Raw genomic sequence first — 18,370 nt, 5'->3', positions numbered from 1 at the left:
GATAGTTTTTCTCAAACCCCGTTCGCGTTATTAAAAACAGACCTTCGAAACATTTTTATAGTAAAAAGGACATTCATTCAGAATTTATTTTACAGAAATTCTAATGTTGAAACAACTTTGACTCTTAAAAGATAAAACGTGGAAGAATTCACGGTCTTTTCAAAGTTCTTCTAAAAGAGTGCATTCTTTAAAGAACACTTCTATTTTCTCATTTTCAGTATTCAACCATTTCTCATCAAATAAAATTATTTCATCCTCGTCAACGCGAATAGCATTTCCGTCGCGAATTTTCGTCAAATATTTCTTTCTGCGATCATTCAATAATTTCGCCAATTCCTTCAATTCGGTCTTATTCATCATTTTTTCATTTTTAGCGATTGCCATTTCTTTAGACACATGTTTTCTTAGAAGTTGATCACATTGATGGTGATAATTCTCGATATTTTTCTGCCGGTTTAATCGACGTTCCTCTATTTCCTCTTCCGTGAGAACAGGTGGAACAATTTCCAAAGAGCAACGGTTAACAAATTCGAACACTTTCAAAGAAAACCCATCACTGTTGTTACTCTGAAGGTCAAAACAATCAAAAGAAGTCGTATTTTTCTCCCAATGGTTCAATCCTGGGTCGGTTGATTCGAATAACCGGCTCATTTTCAGTATTGTTTCTTCCGGGACAGACGATTTCCGATTTTTATTCCGTTTGAAAAGTAAATCTAAATCTTCTGGAGCTTTAATGAAAATTTGACAAAAACTGCATGCCATTTTACGAGCCAGTTGGTAATAAGCATACCGCATACTACTGTAAAAGAAGTTATCATCAATGAACAAAACATGCTCCTCACAACCCATGCTACCATTTTGAAAACATGTACACAGTTCCTTAAAGACGTTACATTCATAATCACCCGTTTTTATTTGAATTATGCAATTTTCTACATTCTGAAAGACTTTATGACGATGTGATTTCCATAAACCTTCAAAATTTTCATCTTCGAAGATTAATTTCTCTGGCATCAAGTCATCGTATGTAAATAAATATCTATTGAGGGAAGTATGACCAGGATGGTTCATCAGTTGTCCACAGAATGTTGTTTTACCAACAGCTGGCAAACCAAAGACCAAACAAATTGTGATTTTCATGTTTTTATCTGTAAAGCCTACAAAAAAAAAAGAGATTCGAAAACTTCAAATCAGGATTTGAAACTGAACAGGTCTTAACTCACTGACCTGGTTATAAAAAGACGGTGAAGCAGGAGAAATTTTAAACCTTTGAACACTCGGAACTATCAAAAATGACCCATCAGGTCGGTTTTAGACAGATTAAAGATAAGTAGGTATGATTGTTTTCAATATATTTTGGGTTTTTTAAAAAATATATAAAACATCATCTGATCTAATGGATACAAAAATATAAATTTAAAATATTACTTGAAAACTATTTTCCTGGCTTTAATTTTCAAGGCTGCTAACCTGCGTTTTAAACGTTTTCTTTCACTTTGTTCATCAGCGCCATCAAGAACTGTCGTTACTATACCTTTTCTATTCGCCCGCCCTACGCGACCTGCGACGTGAACATAGTCTTCAGGTAAGGTAGGGATGTAGGTCAGGAAAGCTCGATTTATGAAAGGGAAATCCATCCCTCGGACAGTTTCTTCTGTGCAAACCACTATTTGAATTTCACCCTCTTTGAATGCTTCTAAAAACTTCTCAAACTCATTCGACGATGGTAAAAGAACCTTTTTGTAGAGCGCAACAGCTGCGAAGCCCATTTCTTGGAAAATATCTGCAACATTTTGTACTGAAAGCTCTCTAGGGATGAATACTAAAGTGGAGCGTTCGTTCGATTGGCGAAACAATTGTGTAATCATTTTGATTTTGTTACCCATAATACCATGCGGGCTTGTTGTTGCCTCGGAAACCACAAACAAATGCTGAATATTATCCGGCACCTTTCCGTGTTTGTATTCATCCGGACTACATTTGATAACGGAACTTCGTTTGGTAAAGCCACGATCTTGCAATTCTTGTATCAGTTTGTATGAAACAGTTGCTGAAGTTGCTATCATTTGTGCTCGTTTGTTGTAGAAAGTCAACATAGCTAGAAGTTTATCAGCAGGCTTCGTTTTAGCCATCCCTATCTTATCCAGAGATTTGATGGGCAGCAGCTTATCGACCTCATCTAACACGATCCGACGAACATTACGAAAATATCCACTTTTAGTTTCGAAAATCTCTAACAATCTTTTGGGAGTTCCGATTACAACATTGCTTTCCCGCAAAGCGGTATCGATCTTTCGTTCCTGGAGCTCATCAATACCGGATACATATCGGACAGCTAAACGTCTGTCCGGTAGGTATTTCAGAATTTCGTTATAAACCTGTGAAGCTAATTCACGCGTGGGAACAACTATAACATTAGAGCAGCTTCGATTTCCAAGATTTTGCAAGATTGGTAACAGATAGGTTAAAGTTTTTCCGCTACCGGTTTCTGATTCAATGATTGCCGATCGCCGAGCGAAAAGAATTGGTAATGACTTCTGTTGAACAAATAAAGGCTCGTGAATTCCATTCTGACGAAGAAGTTGTTCACTTGTTTGGTTTACACCTAGCTGTGAGAATAAGGAGAGGTTTGAAGTTTTTTGTTGCTGTTGTATGGTGCTCGTCAACCCTTTATAAACACTGAAATCAATCGTCTCTTGGATTATGTCTGGATTCGAAGTATACAAGTAAGGAGGTTCTTGCTGTCTCTTAAGCATGGTCAGAAACTTCTTGTATTGTCCACCGGCCTCTGTTGTCGCATAACGATGTGATAATTTGAGACTTTGACACAGCTTAAACGTTGACATCTTTATTTATTTTTAAAATCTCGCTGAAAAAGATAAAAGTAAATCATAGAGAAAATGCCAGAAGAGCATCGTAAAGTACGAAAGAAAAAAGTCAAAATTAACAATCAACCTGTTGATTTATGTGGCAGTTAACAAACATTCGGATGATTAGTATATGTAATCACATGATAACGAGTGCAATTCGAATATAATTGCACGAGTGATTTTTTTGTTATTAATTTTCCGAGTCCGAAAGGACGAGGAAAATTCAAAACAAAAAAATCACGAGTGCAATTTTCGAATTGTACGAGTTATTATGTGATTACGAGCTAATCGCACAATGGCTTTCACTACTTTTTCCCAGTTAGGAAAATAAATTACAGAAATTACACTGAGAGTTTCATATTTTTCTCCTCTCTTTATGTCTTTCTTTTATTGTTGTTTATTGATTTTCTTTCTCACAAAATAAATTTCGAATGCAATTAAAACGTTCGATGCAAAAAAAATGTAAGAAAAAACATTAAAACCAATTTTGTAAACATTGGCGCGGCATTGGAGAGTGTGATTAACGATTAATTGCTCTCTACAGGATGCAATTAACGATTAATTGCTCTCTTTGAGGGCGTGCCAAATAAGAAAAAATAGCCCATCGTGCGATTAGCCTGTTAATTAGTCAGAAGGAAACCAAGCAAAAGTAAAAAAAAACAAACTCAATAAGAATATGTACAGAATTATCTTACTATCATACTAGATAAAAAATTAATAACTAAAGATCTCTGCCGTATCGTTTTTCTCATCATAAAAATACAATCTTCTTTGTGAAATACATTCTAACTGAAAAACATCTTTTGAGTTATAAAAATCATCCATTGTAATAATGCCTACCTAGATTAAAAATTTTTTGGATCTCTGCAAAAGCTACTCCAAATTATCGGAAATCCTCGATCTCAGTATTATCGACTTTAGAACGGTTTCAAAAATAAATTATCAAGGAAAAAATCAAGTCTGGTCGACCTTTGAGATATATAGAAAATTAAAAACAATCAAACGACCGATCAATCAATCAAATCAGAGAAATACCCAAGAACCTTATCTTAGCACTTAATGCAGGAATCTTTCGGTACACAAAAGTGTGGATTATGTGATCCGCGTAAGCGCCCGTCAGAAGAATTTGCTGTGATTCTTTACTTTTGGAATCGTTGCATTCTTAGGGTAGCTGAATAGAAGCTTCTTGTACTTGCCAACATACTCATCCTCCTCTCATCTCTTGTTTTCCTCTTAATTGAAACCATTCTGCTTTACGCTAATCCAAACATGGACATCATAGAGTTTGCATATGCCATTGGACGTACTGAAGGATGAGGCTAAAATGTAACAGAGGGTACATAATTATTAAAGAGGATTGGATGGATAAATTAAATATTCGTTCATATTAGTTTTATGAACAATAACACATTTTAGAGTTTCTTATTTTTCAAGTAACTAACTAGACTTTTTTAAACTCGATTGCGAGATAGTGAAAAAGACTTTCTTTTGACAATATGATTAATGTTAACATACCACAGAAGAGAAAGATGTGAAATTCGGTTTGAGATCTTCGTATAGTGTGATGAATGCACCTTTGTTACCCATCTGGTCACTGGAACGGAATGAAGAGAGTTTTTTCATTTCCGCTGATTATTTGAAGTGGGTATTTTTTATGGGAACAAAAGCAGAGCCACTGTATCCCTCAATAAATTTTGATAGAATTAGAAAATCTGACGTAATTTCACATATAATTGTTACGCAACTTTCGTAAAAATAATTGTAACATTAGAAATTAGTCAATCTATTAAACCTCCAAAGGGTTTAGGAGTGGTGACTGATTGTTCTAAGGCGTCAACGTCACAAACTAGCTCCTTCACCCTATATAGATAATTGTGAACGTTGCAGGGCCATCATATATTCTTCATTGCTTAAATCCGAAGGAGTCATTCACAGAATTCCCCAGGGAATCTCCTTTATGTGCACTTTTTCTTTCTTTTGGCGCTATAATTAGTTTTATGGTGTGAGATGCTGCCCTGGGCAATTCGATCTGTCTAGCCAGGGTTAAGTATGCATTGCTGATACATATATTATATCTTTATATTACCAGTAATTGGGTGCAGAGAAAACGGTGATACACTTTCCATTATGTGCTACTTCATATCCCTCGTCTTTGACTTCGTGACTTCGGATGATGTATTCTGCAAACCGATAGATAATAGAACAGTTACATATTATCCTATTTCATAGGATTCGTGTTTTTAGTACATGATATTTTTCTACGTCATTTCAGTAATCATTTTTTTTGTGGTTGATCACTCTTTTTCGAATTGAGATTATGAGTTTTACAAAAGCAAAAAAGAATGGAAAAGAAACCACGTAAATTGAATGATGACAGAAAATCAATTATTTTCAACGTCTTTCTCGAAGGAAAATCTGCACAGATTAGTGCATTTTTCCCCTTTAAATTTATAAAATAGCATAACAGATGCACGAATCCTATGAAATAGGCTAATAATGCATTTAATAAAGGCTTTCTTTTATTTATTCTCAAGAGTAATTAGATGGGATAGTTGAGTAAGTTTCAAAGTAGATTATTACAATTTATGGTCAACAAAAAAAGACAAACCAAGATTATTTCTATTTAGAAAGTTTTGCGTGATATCAGGTCCAAATGATACTCCAGTTCCTCGTTTGCTTGCTGCTCTCCCATTCTAAAAGAAACAATACAACATGAAGGCCAATTATGAAAATGCATTTTTTGGAGAATTATTGTCTGTTCAGAGAAAATTTCCCAGCAAAGGAAAAAGAAGGTCGCATCTAAACCTACTGATATCATTTTCTGCAATGTGTTTGAATACTAATGCATTGCTTAGGGCTTGATTGGTTCATCTAAATAGTCACCTACCTGAGGCTGAGGGTCAGACCAAAGTAATTCACACATAATTCCTTAAAAAAAATATCGAATGAAAACATTTAATCCAACATCCTTTACAATTGTTCAATTTTTCAGCCAAACTACAAAAACATGCAATTGCTGAACTTAATACATTATTAAGATTTGCAATTTTACAAAGCCGCTGTATGTCCACTTTGAATGCAATTTTATCGGGTTTGGCTTCAAGGAAAATTGGTCATGTTTGGGATCGTGGGTGTGCCACTTTTTGAATTAGGTCCTCAATCAAAATTGCTGGCAGCCAAAGAATTGCTTATAGATGAATTTTTTTAGCTTAACTTCAGTACTGAAAGAACTTAAAATACCTTTTTGATTTTTAAAGATTTTAACAGCTAAAAATAAATACCTGAATCAGGGGGTTGTCTATTCCGGTCAACTTTGCGAATATCTTCTATAGTGACGTCATCTTTACTGAAAAGACCACCATGCATTGTCTGAAACGAAATGAAAAAACCAGAAGAAGTGAAAGATAGAAGGAAAAAATATCACCATTTCATTTTCAAAAGAAAAGAAGAACAATATATATCAAGAATAAAGAATATTAATCCTGAAGATATTCTTTCAAACTTAAAAACATGACATCATTGCCAGATACAAACAGCAATAATAGTGTTAATATTAAAAGGTTTTGTCAAAATAAGTCGACTAATAATGAAGAACTAACTTACAACAGCAAAAAGTTGTTTTCTATTACGAGACTTGGATAAACAGAATAGGAAAAAAAAGAAGTGCATAACTTTCCTGTTATTCATGCATATTAGAAATTCTTTTAAAGTTTTTACTTTTCCTAACAGAAGAATTTCTTTAGTTTATAATCAATAATTGAAATCATGATAATTGTTGTAAATCTTACAAGAATTTTTTTGTTGATCAAATGACATAGAGGAAGCAAATTGTAAACTTCTGTAAATAAATCTGCCATTTTGGAAGTGTACCTAAAAAGTGGATAAAAAAACTAAAGAAATAAAAAAAAATAATAGTAGACTAAAACAACTATTGTCAATACATCGTAAAAAAACATAAAAACAACAGTTTAAAAATCTTTATTAATATTCGAATCTTTGACTTAGGGACAGATGAAACTTACTTTGACACTACTTCTCCTTCAAAACCATACATTTTGTTCATCGTAGCACTTTCGTGATTCCCTAAAATGAATTGAAAAATAAATTCAACAACACATTTTTTCGTGAATGCCTCAAAAGTCAATGTGCTGACTAATAACAAGCTTATAGTGATTTCAATGATTTGGCAAATAAGTTTTATAACTTTTAAAGACTGTGTGAGCCATAGATCTCAGTAAACTGAACAAAGCCCAAAATACTGGAACTAATATTCAAGTAACAAACAGGGTGATTAAAAAAAAACCGCACCCCTAAACTTTTTGACGTAACTTTTTTTATATTGGTATTTTGTATAGGTACAAAATTTCCAGCGCTTCTTTGCTGTAAGTTTATAACATTATTATTTATAACGTTATACCTCAAGTATTTCCTTAGGTATTGAAGTTTTGAAGGAAAAGTACTGTTTTTACAAGTGAACAAAGATATTTCATTCTGACGTCAAAAATTCTCCGTATTGTCGTCTTTTACTCGTCTACTAAACTTTTAAAAAGCAACATTATCATCAGAAAGTTGATCAGATCTATACCTCTTGACATGAAGAAATGGTTTGGATAGAGAAGTTTGAATCCGAATAAAGTGAGGATGACTTCTACAGAAAATGAACCACGATCAACAAAATCACCATTGAATAGCTAACCAGTACAAGGGTTAAGGGATATACGACTGATTGGTGAACTATTTACCATATAGCTTCATCCTCGCCAGTGAATAAACTTGTTTGCAAAAACTTTTTGCCTTTATTTGAGCCATTAAGCCATTACGCACATCATTTTGTTTTGATGATTAGTTTTAAAAACTGCAACAAGCTCAGTATTTTTCAAAGCGATTCCGACCTCCTCTTAAATATTGTTAATCTGGCTTTACTATTTGTTCAAAAAATCAATGAAAAGGAGGTATTTATGACTTTATTCAAGGAAACTTCACTGGTATTATATACCCTCGGAAGCCCCACCCAACAAACTTTTACTTGCACCACAAGATTCCCTACAAAAATTACCAAAGGTGCAAAAGACAATGGAATATATGAGAAGGATACATATGGGTTTTCTTCTGACGGTAATCCATTGATTTCAAAAATATTCAGCAGATCATAGAATTGTCCATGGATGTCTCCGCATACTGTTAACTTCTTATCCTTTGAAGATTAAAATATTGAAAATAAGGATTCAAGACAATTCAATCAACAATAAATAAACCATTGAAAAAAAACAATAAATTATGAATTAAGAACTAATTAGAAAAAAGGTTTAATACCTTGGGTATTGTGACATCAATTAGCGAATCACATTTCTCGAAATACTCTTTGATGTTTACTAAAATCTATGAAGACAAAAACACAGTAATTCAATATAAAATATTTATCATACCTTTAATTAATAATACGCTTAAATCTGAACTCTCCAATTCTCGCATAAAGTTTTTTCGCTAGCAATTTTTTAGCATGCAGCAACTCTTTTTTGCGCCTTTTCTATATTTGATCTTTCAATTGGTCAATTTTTCAACTTTTAATAGTGCTCCATATGGAGCGCTGATTACATTATGTTTTCTCACTTGTTGAACATTTGTTTTCTTACCTCTTATTTATCAATAGTTTTGGTCGTTACAAACAAGGCCTTCCCCCAAACCATAATCACAGCTTTGCTATTACCATTGTTTACAACCAAATTATTTCCCTAAGTTTACTGAAAAAGTACATAAATAATCATAAACTGCATACTTGATATGCACATTTCTTGTGAATTTTCTTTTGATTCTTCAAATATGGTAGTAATTTATCCATGAATTCTTTCGTCACTTTCCCATCTTCGTCAAGGGAAGGTCCTTCATAAGTAGATTCAATAGCTGAAGGGGACAAATAGAAGTATAAAGACAGGATATGAACAAATTGAGTTATGATTGACAAGTTATTCATTTAAGATGATTTGAATCTGTCAATCACTCCAAGATATAACAAAAGTTTTGTGTGAGAGTATCAGTTTATTGCAGACAAAAATATGAGAATAACCAAAATTACTAAAAAAGGGCCAAATTGAAAAGTGGTCAACCAAAACACAAAATCAAAAATCTTACAAACAAAATAAGTAACTGTGATTTTTTTTTAAATAACCCTTAAATTTTCCAATTTCAACTTTTAAATCAACCGAGTCGCACTTTTAGACTCTGTAATCAGGTGATTATATCGAAACACAACTAACGGTTTTGTCACGGAAGGACAAGTGTTAAAATATAATGGACCTTCTTTTGAAAAATAAAATGATTAATCAAAAATGAAATGTTGTTTTAAAACAAGTACATACCCTAGTTAGTTTAATAGGTTTATTCATTTTGAAATAAGTCGAACAACAGAAAAGTACTGCAAGCAGAAACTTTTATCAAATATCGAATTCCTTCCATGACAATTTCAAGACAAAAAGTTTTTTCACCAGCTTTGTACAAATACACTATTCTCGATATTATTGCAAGTTCTAACTATTGGTACCCCCTAACAAAAAATTAAATTACATTCCAAAGCAACCTCCTTCATATTCACTTACAAGGTCTGAAATTATTGTCCTTCCGTGACACTTTCACCTTGTCCTTCCGTGACACTTTCACCTTGTCCTTCCGTGACGGATTAAAAATATCTTGTTATTTTTAGAAATCTTGGACTTCAATGGGTCTAATCCATTGCAGGAGAGTATCCCACGAGGTTTAGGACTATTTGGAACCAGCTCAGCCCTGCATGATTAGAGCCTTTGGAAGTAGCTCACTCGCTTGCAAATTTGCGTTTTTACGTTTTTTGCTTTAAAAAGCCTTAAAAACACTTATAATAGAGCTTTTTAAGCGTTTTTAAGCTATTTAAGTGAAAATTTGTTGGTTAAGCCCCCTTTGCTGGACTTCAATGGGTCTAATCCATTGCAGGAGAGTGTCCTACGAGGTTTAGGACCATTGGGAAACAGCTCAGCCCGGTATGGAGCTCAGAATAAGCTTAACTAAGGCTCCAGTACAGCGCTGCAAGCTTACAGCGTAAGCCCAGGCGGCTCTAGAGGCCTAAAAACCGGTTTTCTGGCAAAACTACTGTTCCCAGCTGGTTCTAAACCCTCTAAATCGCTTCAGCACCATGGAAATATGCTAATTAGAGCCTTTGGAAGTAGCTCACTCGCTTGGGTTGAACAATAAAAATACAGTTACAAGGTTTTGAAATGAACTGAATAGTAAAAATGGCTATGATTCATGATATGATGTGTCACTCCACTAGTTTCATTCAACATTTCTTACGCTATTGCTGATTTTGAAAAGTAGGAATTTTTTCCTTCCGTGACAGTGTCCTTCCGTGACACTGACCTTTCTCAGTTGCGAAGGCCTGTAGCCATTGAAATTAATTTTTTTGACTCAGTTCTTTTTTCAATGACAAGCAGATAGACATAAGTTTCTTATGGTGGTATTTTGGCTTTAAAATTCTCTTTAAATTCACAGGAATCTGAATCAGCATACTTTTGTCTTTTTCAATGTCTTTGCTGCATTCCTTCCGTGACAGAACCTTCAAAGTTCAATTATTCAATGAGGAAAAACTTTTATGAAATTTATTTTGCTTTGGAAGTAGTAGTACTATGAAGGCTTTAATTCAGGACTAATACTATTTTTATTCATTTTACCATTTTTCAAAAATAGACCAAAAAAGACTCTGATTTCCTTCCGTGACAGAAACGGAAACTTTTCAATTTGGCCCAAAAGGAAGACAACCACTTACTCATAGATTCTAGATCCAAAGATTCAACAAGGGAGACTTTATTATCATCAACAGCTATAGCTTGAGCAAAAGCTTGTTGATGTACCAACTTTTTACATTCAGTGAATTTCTTCTGTGCATCTTTATCTTTCGGACAAACTTTTGCAACCTTTTCAGAAGGGAGAATTGAAACAAGGATATGAACAATTTAAAAAGAATTATCAAGAAAGAAAAATTATGTGTATACACAGAACACTTAAGATTTGTACACATGTTTTGTTGTTCCCTTCGACAAAACTTATATTGAATCAGGGTAGAAAATCAGGAATATAAGGATTAGATCAGAGACTAAGAGTAAGAATGATTTTGTTCAATAAAGAGGTACTGATACTTACTGCTTCATAATCTCGTAAACTTAATTTGAATTTTCCAAGTGCCATATTTGCAGATGCTCTTCTGTAATACCCCTACAATAGGCAATGGTGACTAAAAACTTTTATTAACATAGCATTTTTAAAGTAACATCTGAAATAACAATTTATTCCTTGAGAGTTAGTCCACAGAAAACCTATCAATGCAAAATTATGTTTGTTTAAAAATACTTGAAACTTGTGTAGAGTATGAAAAAAAGTTGAAACCTTGATATATTTTTTGTCAATCTTGATAGCACTATTTGCATCTTCCAACGCAGCTCCAAAAAAATCCATTTTGATATTACAAAAACTACGGTTTCCGTAGTAAGCTGCAACATTTGGATTCAAATCAATTGCTTCAGAGTACAGTGCCAAAGCTTTGTCAAATTTACCATCTAAAAAAATCAAAATTTAAATGAATCAAGAAAACAATTGGACAATTGAAGAAAAAAAAAACTAAAATGATTAAAATGAGGAATTTTGAACATCAAAATCTTCTCAGAAAAGGAAAGAATTTACTTACTTTTGAAAAATTGGTTTGCTTCATTTTTAATTGATTCAGCTTTCTCTTTGACTTCATCTGAGATTTCAGCATGTCCATTTTCTATTGGTTCACCCATTGTTTTATTTTTACCATTTGCTATAAAAATTGGCAGTTGAGGGCCTAATACAAGATCTATATATATTTTTTGCAAACAGGGCAGTTTTTTGTCAGATGTCAAGTGAAGACTAAACAAATCTTTTTTGGATAAATATATGAATAAAAACTCAAATGGAATGAAAAATGGTTTCCTTGGCAGTACCTCAGCTGTTTTACTGTGGTTCAAAATTTTCTGTATCCGGCATGATTTATTACCAGCAATTGCAGGCCTAGTATTCTGCCTTCTTTAGAAACAATCCAAAGGGCCATTTTAAAGAAGGCAGAATTTTCTCAATGTAGATAGAATTATTGCCTCAATATAATATAGTTTTACATATTTGCAGGCCATCGTGGGGACATGGGCCTCTATGAAACGCTTATACATTTTGGGTTGATTAATACATTGTTATATAGTATAGACAGGTATGCAAACATCTTCTATCAATCTCTGGGATCGATATTTCAGGAAGTCTTTGATCCATTCAAGCAGCTTGTTTTTTATCCCATATGATTCTAGTTGATGAGGAACCAAGTGCTTTTGCAAAGTCAAAAGATATTGAGTCTACTGTTTCCAATATCTTCGGTACTATAATAATAATAATAATAAAATTTTACAATCTAATCCCTATATAAGGATGGATTGGCTGTAGGGCTACCAAAGACACTGGACGATTGTTGTCTGTGTTGTTGGGAACCCTAGAGCAATCTCACACCCTCTCATTTAATGATCTATTACAAAATACATCAATTGAAACATCTTTATCAGAAACAACTTGGTCTAACAGTGTCTTGGAAGGTCGACCACGTTTACGATTTGTGTCATCGTTAAACATTAATTGTTTCAACGACCGTTCGTTAGGCATTCTTATTACATGTGCCACATAGCTCGCTTGTTGACTTTTGATAAAGTCAGTGACGTCACGAGTTCCACAAAGTGCATGCAAATTCTCATTCGTGATGACTAGTCGATAGTCATTGTTTTCTCTGTCAATTTGTTTAAACCCATTGCGAATCATTCTTCTCAAGAATGTTCTGTATGTGATGTCTAGTCTGTTTAGTTGATTCGTACATAGGTTCAGCCCCCCCCCTTATTTTTTTTGGGGGGGCTAAGAAATATTTTGGCCTTTAAAGAGCCTGGGGGCTAAAATTACCAAAATATTTGGGGGGACCTAGATTGTTGGGGGGAGCCTAGATGATCTGACTGAGACTCTGGAGGCTGTTCAGCTAAATCCAAAAGATATCTTATCTTACTATTAAATCAAATATAAAAAGCAAACGACTTGTAAACATAAATATTAAAACAAGTAAAGTTTAGTTTTCATTTATCAGTACTGTACTCACATATATTTTTTATTGACTTCTCTCTACGGGGGCGAGAGAACAATATTTTTGTTTTTGTTTATCTTGGGACCTGAAGTGTTAGGGGACCTAGCACAAGGCAATTTTTTGGGGGGAGCTAAATTGTTGGGGGGACCTTACTTTGTTGGGGGGAGCTAGAAACCTGGCTGAAGCTATGTTCGTAGTTAGACACCAATTTTGACAGGCGTAGGTAAGACGGCTACGCACAAAACAGTTCAGAAATGAAATGCGTGTTCTCAAGTTGATATGGAAATTTTGCAAGAGGTTTGATAGTTCTGCAAATTTTTGACAAGCGAGTTGGATTCGTTGATTTATTTCACTGTCTCCTGTACTAGGCTCGCAGCAATTAATGTAAGCTCCAAGGTATCGAAATATGGAGACATTTTTGAGGTCGACACCTCTCAGGGTTGCAATCGATGTTGGAATTTCGTCAATATTCAGTATCATTGTTTCTGTTTTGGAGTTATTTATTGCAAGTCCAAAACAGGTGAAGATTTCATCTTCCATTTGTAAAATGTCTGTTTCATGAGAAGGGCAATAATTCTACATGGCATGAAACAAAATGTCCCCCTGATTTTTTAATTTCTAGAAAAAAGTTTCCCAATTTTCTGATAAGGTTCTCCTTATCAGAAAGTTGGGAAACTTTTTTTAAATTCGAACTGAAATGAAAAATATTGATTGGACATAAATTTGCTTAGGAGCCCACACACTCTAACCCCTGATCTATGACGTTACAATGGCAAAAAAACTTACTCCCTTCACTATTTTTTCATCATTAATCTTTACTTAAGCTTTGGCTTATATTATTCCTAAGTTTATATTACATATTCTCCAATCATTGTATGTGAAAACAAGCAAGTGACTCTTTTTCAAGCCAAGAGCTTCTGATAAATCCACCATCGAAGTTGTTTTTCTTACGCTAAAGATAACGTGGATCAAACAAAGTACATCTCCAATTGGAAGCCTTCTTATGGACAACAGTCAGTGAAAATTCCAAGCACATTTTTGTGGCCGTTATACGGCCAAAATACTCAATTTTAGTTTTAAAAGTCAATATTTGGAGGATATTTATTTTGTGTCAAAAAATGTCAAAAAGATGATGATAGTGAGCAAAATCAAAATGTATTTTCTCTATGCAGCTCTATGATGATTGAAAATATATTCAATTGAATACATTTCTTTTTTTTTACGCTAATACAATACAATATTAATCCTTGAAAATAAACCCTTCATAAGTGGCTTAGAGGGAGTTTAATAAATTTTTGGTGCCTGTAGCGCGTATTGAACACCTATAATAGTTACTCCGAAGGCCAAAACTCAATTTTTAAGTCAAAAAACGGCCAGTAACCAAAATGCTTGGAATTTTGCCTGAACAGTATTGTTTTATGGGCAGGTCTAAAACGCCTAATACCTACTACTTAATACTTACTACCTAATACTTAATATTTACTGTATATACCTCAAAATTGCTCGAAAATACCTTTAAAATAATCAGCATGCCCAATTCGACCTAATCTGAAAATTTGGTGTTAAAAAAATTTCAGCTTTTTGTCTTATAACGTTTTGAAGACATGAAAATATTTTCTCTCTTTTTTTCTCTTCACTTCATTTTCCCGCGCTTTTTCTATAAAGTTTACAGACTACACACATTTTGTCGAGACACGCTTTTTCGTAGGAGAAAAATATTTCGTTAGCTCATATTAGCTTTATTTATAAGAATCAGTCGATCTGAAAATTTAAAATAAGTAAGTATGCCCCTGTTTCATTGGAACAGACGTAACTGAAGTAGATGGCAGAGAATATTTAGACATGACTTGATTTTATCACAAACCTGATTTACAAATGACCCTTTCGAGCCAGAATATTGACAGGGTCGTTTAATATGGCCTTTTTAAACTTCATTATAGTAAGAATTATTAATGTGAATAAGATGCTTTAAATATCACTAGATAGAAATTTCTAGTAGAAAATGCTAAAAGAGAGATTTTTGGAGGTGTTCATTGAACTTTTGCCTATTATTGACAAAGTGACACTATTTGACAAAAATATTATTATAGTTATTGAATATAAAGCCCTACGAGCCAATCTCAAGAAGTACTATGACACTACTTGATAGAGGCCCGGAATTCCCGAGTTATTTTTTCCGAGTTAAAAAAACCGAGTTAAAAAAAACCGAGTTATCCCGAGTTATGACGTCATTTTTGGAATTTAGTGACGTCATTTTTCATTTCATAACTCGGTTTATTTTGCTTCCTTTAACTTTCCGAGTTATTTTCCATTTTTTAACTCGGGAATTTTTTCTTCCTTTAACTTTCCGAGTTATTTTCCATTTTTTAACTCGGGAATTTTTGCTTCCTTTAACTTTCCGAGTTATTTTTGAATTTTTAACTCGGGAATTTTTTCTTCCTTTAGCTTTCCGAGTTATTTTTCTGCATAAAAAAACACCAGTTTCAATCTATTGATCCCATACCAACCTAAATCAAAGACATAACCATCCATTACCAACTAGAAAAACCTTAACCTGCTTAATAAAATGAATAATCAACAAACAAGTGAATAATTGAAAAGCAAGAACTGAAGTTAAAACCTGCTAGATAAACAAAGTGTAAGCCCTTCAAAAATATTACAGCATAAATAAAATCTCAAAAAATACAGCAGGTAAGTGATGAGATAAAGCTATTTCAAAATTTCCTCCCTACACTTACAGTACAGACAGTATTCTTAAGTGAAATGACAAAATTCTCAAAAAAATTCACTGAGTCCTTCCCACTTCGCTGTAAAAATTTTGAATGAATCACCAACGTTTCAACGTTTCTTGAATCAATCATTTCACAGACTATTCGTAGATTTTTATGAGAGATGTTAAAAAATAAATAAATAAAACACTCACCAAATCAACTTACAGAAAAACATTCGAAAGTTTCCGGCGCGCGTGTGACCTTTGCAAAACATTCGAATTATGAATTCGAATCTTTTTTTTATGTCTCTTTAATCACCAAAAATCTCGGTATATCTACTAAAAATATGTACAAGTAAAAATAAAATGTTACAACTTTTCTTTTTTTTTTTTTTTAAATAAAATAAAATCTACTAACTATATCATTTTTGTCAAGTCGAAAACCCTATCCTATCCCTAATAAAAAGATATTTGATCATATTGAACAGAGTGTGACCAGCACCATCATAGCTAGAAGTTTTAACTGGATCAAACAAAGAGGCTGGGAAAAGATATTAATGGATCAAACTTGAAGAAACGTACAGACCAGAACGCCACACAAAAAAAAAAACGAGCCGAAAGAGGCTGAAAAATTGATATTTGCTTAAAATGCCAAAAATCCAAATAGACTGGGATTTTGGTGAAAGTGTAGGTCAGACAAAAATAAATACTGTATCATACATATCATAAATATCATATGATAAATTAAGTTTAATCACAAAGTTTAAGTGGGCTACACCAAAAGGAAACCTGAGAGTCACAAGAGATAAAAGGGCGATAAAACTCGAAAGTATTTTATATGATGAGCGACAAAACTTAAGTATTGAATTTCTGAACTGAAAAAACTGAACACAAAAATTGGATCTCAAGAAAACTCAAAAGTAAAAGCCAGGAACTACAGTCATAAAAATTAAACAGATATGTCATATAAACATTTTTGTGTCATAAGGCTCTAATTAGACTTGCGGGTAAAAAACATTCCGGGGGTCAAATACGCAACTTTTTCAAAGTGGAAAGTCTTTAAATGTTGACCTGAAGGTATATTGTTATTCGAATGTTTACCCCCGTCTTTGTATAAAAATAATTCGAACATCAAACCCCATTCTGCGCAATGTGAAGTGAAAGATACTGGAAAAGGAAGCAAAAATTCCCGAGTTAAAAATTCAAAAATAACTCGGAAAGCTAAAGGAAGAAAAAATTCCCGAGTTAAAAAAATGAAAAATAACTCGGAAAGTTAAAGGAAGCAAAAATTCCCGAGTTAAAAAATGGAAAATAACTCGGAAAGTTAAAAGGAAGCAAAATAAACCGAGTTATGAAATGAAAAATGACGTCACTAAATTCCAAAAATGACGTCATAACTCGGGATAACTCGGTTTTTTTTTAACTCGGTTTTTTTAACTCGGAAAAAATAACTCGGGAATTCCGGGCCTCCTACTTGATATGATGCAGATAATACAAAAGGATACAATTAATGACCTATATTCAATTTCGAAGAGCGTTTAAATAACGTTTTAGCCGATTGGATCTTTATAAAGGAGACAGGGGTGTATAAGAATAATTGATTTGAATATTTACATATGTTTTCTTAATTATTTCTTAATTATCATCTTATAATTAGATCAAAGTCATAAGAGAGACTTTAGTTAAATATAAAGCAAAGACGTATGTGTTGACATTCAAATTTCACAAAACTTAGAGATTTCGAACATGCGAAGGAGAGTCAGGGCCTGGAAGTTCTGGTCTGTAAAGTATCCAAACGGATTAGGTAGTCAGTATTAAGTATTAAGTAGTAAGTATTAAGTAGTAGGTATTAGGCGTTTTAGACCTGCCCATTGTTTTATTCCTATCACCTTTTAACCATTCAGTGATGATTGCAGTGCTTTTTATTTGATTTTTCGTTCTTATTTTGCTTCTGAGCAAATATTATATTTTTTAAGTCTGGGAAATCCTCTTAATCAGATGCGTAATTCCTGAGGCTGTAAGCATGCAATTACACAGTTAAAATTTATGCCGCCCTACAAGTCCAACCCTGGTTGAGATTGCTTGAGTAGATAAAAGAGTTCACATATTTTTAAATCAAACAAAAACATATTACATGGTCAAACAGGCAGTCTAAGTCTAAGACTTAAACTCCTATATCAGGATCAGAAACTAGGCTAGTCTTACTTCTTTTAACTTTCCCAGTTACAACAATACAATGCTGACAAGTTGACACACCACATTGACAAGTAATCCCTGTGAGAAGTTTATATGGTAATCTGCAGCAAAAATGAAAGTGGTCTCTTCTACTGATTGCTTCCAGGTAGTCCTACGCAGACTTTAATCAGATTTCCACCAATGAGATTGCCGTATTTCACATGACCCTTATTCTTTTTGGCACCCGTGGCCTCTCAGTGCCTTGAACAACGGGCGACTGTAAAATCTCACCTTCAATATATTTGTTTCAATTCGTGATATCATCCTAATGCTTAGGTTTTTTCTCATCTTCAATTTTCTGAAGAAAGAATTTGATGGTGAGAGTTAGATTGTCAACAAAGTGCCCTAATAAATCATTGAATAAAAGAAGAACTTTAAATCTTAAATATTTTCATTTTGAAGAGTTGG

The 18,370-nt window shown here is 33.4% G+C and overlaps 3 protein-coding genes across 3 annotated transcripts; all 3 read right to left on the bottom strand.

Moving 5' to 3' along the window:
* Positions 1-147: 147 nt before the first annotated feature.
* LOC136798758 (L-seryl-tRNA(Sec) kinase-like) lies at positions 148-1,141 on the bottom strand. Its single transcript, XM_067055425.1, has one exon. The coding sequence runs from the start codon at positions 1,138-1,140 to the stop codon at positions 160-162; it is 981 nt and encodes a 326-aa protein (XP_066911526.1). The 5' UTR covers position 1,141; the 3' UTR covers positions 148-159.
* Positions 1,142-1,392: 251 nt separating this feature from the next.
* Positions 1,393-2,865, bottom strand: LOC136798757 (uncharacterized). Its single transcript, XM_067055424.1, has one exon. The coding sequence runs from the start codon at positions 2,844-2,846 to the stop codon at positions 1,425-1,427; it is 1,422 nt and encodes a 473-aa protein (XP_066911525.1). The 5' UTR covers positions 2,847-2,865; the 3' UTR covers positions 1,393-1,424.
* A 674-nt stretch (positions 2,866-3,539) lies between these two features.
* LOC136798751 (serine/threonine-protein phosphatase 5-like) lies at positions 3,540-11,739 on the bottom strand. Its single transcript, XM_067055418.1, has 16 exons — positions 11,575-11,739; positions 11,277-11,446; positions 11,034-11,105; positions 10,660-10,807; positions 8,647-8,771; positions 8,184-8,249; positions 7,966-8,064; positions 7,456-7,561; positions 6,893-6,953; positions 6,659-6,740; positions 6,152-6,239; positions 5,758-5,798; positions 5,479-5,563; positions 4,957-5,050; positions 4,386-4,464; positions 3,540-4,189 (listed from the first exon to the last, which is right to left on the bottom strand). The coding sequence occupies exons 1-16, from the start codon at positions 11,669-11,671 to the stop codon at positions 4,124-4,126; spliced, it is 1,479 nt and encodes a 492-aa protein (XP_066911519.1). The 5' UTR covers positions 11,672-11,739; the 3' UTR covers positions 3,540-4,123.
* Positions 11,740-18,370: the final 6,631 nt, after the last annotated feature.

This window comes from Clytia hemisphaerica, unplaced genomic scaffold, assembly GCF_902728285.1.
Source record: "Clytia hemisphaerica strain Z4C2 unplaced genomic scaffold, Clytia hemisphaerica genome assembly, whole genome shotgun sequence".
Lineage (NCBI taxonomy): Eukaryota > Metazoa > Cnidaria > Hydrozoa > Leptothecata > Clytiidae > Clytia > Clytia hemisphaerica.
Note: the sequence above shows the minus strand (reverse complement) of the source record. Positions and strands in the feature narration are given on the sequence as shown.

Bases quoted from the DNA above. Each gene is read 5' to 3' on its own strand.
- LOC136798758 (XM_067055425.1), bottom strand. From the start codon at position 1,140: ATGAAAATCACAATTTGTTTGGTCTTTGGTTTGCCAGCTGTTGGTAAA.
- LOC136798757 (XM_067055424.1), bottom strand. From the start codon at position 2,846: ATGTCAACGTTTAAGCTGTGTCAAAGTCTCAAATTATCACATCGTTAT.
- LOC136798751 (XM_067055418.1), bottom strand. From the start codon at position 11,671: ATGGGTGAACCAATAGAAAATGGACATGCTGAAATCTCAGATGAAGTC. The intron at 6,741-6,892 runs GTAAGTTTCATC...TCCACTTTTTAG, and splicing joins GAAGGAGAAGTAGTGTCAAA to GTACACTTCCAAAATGGCAG. The intron at 4,190-4,385 runs GTATGTTAACAT...GTTACATTTTAG, and splicing joins TCACATCTTTCTCTTCTGTG to CCTCATCCTTCAGTACGTCC.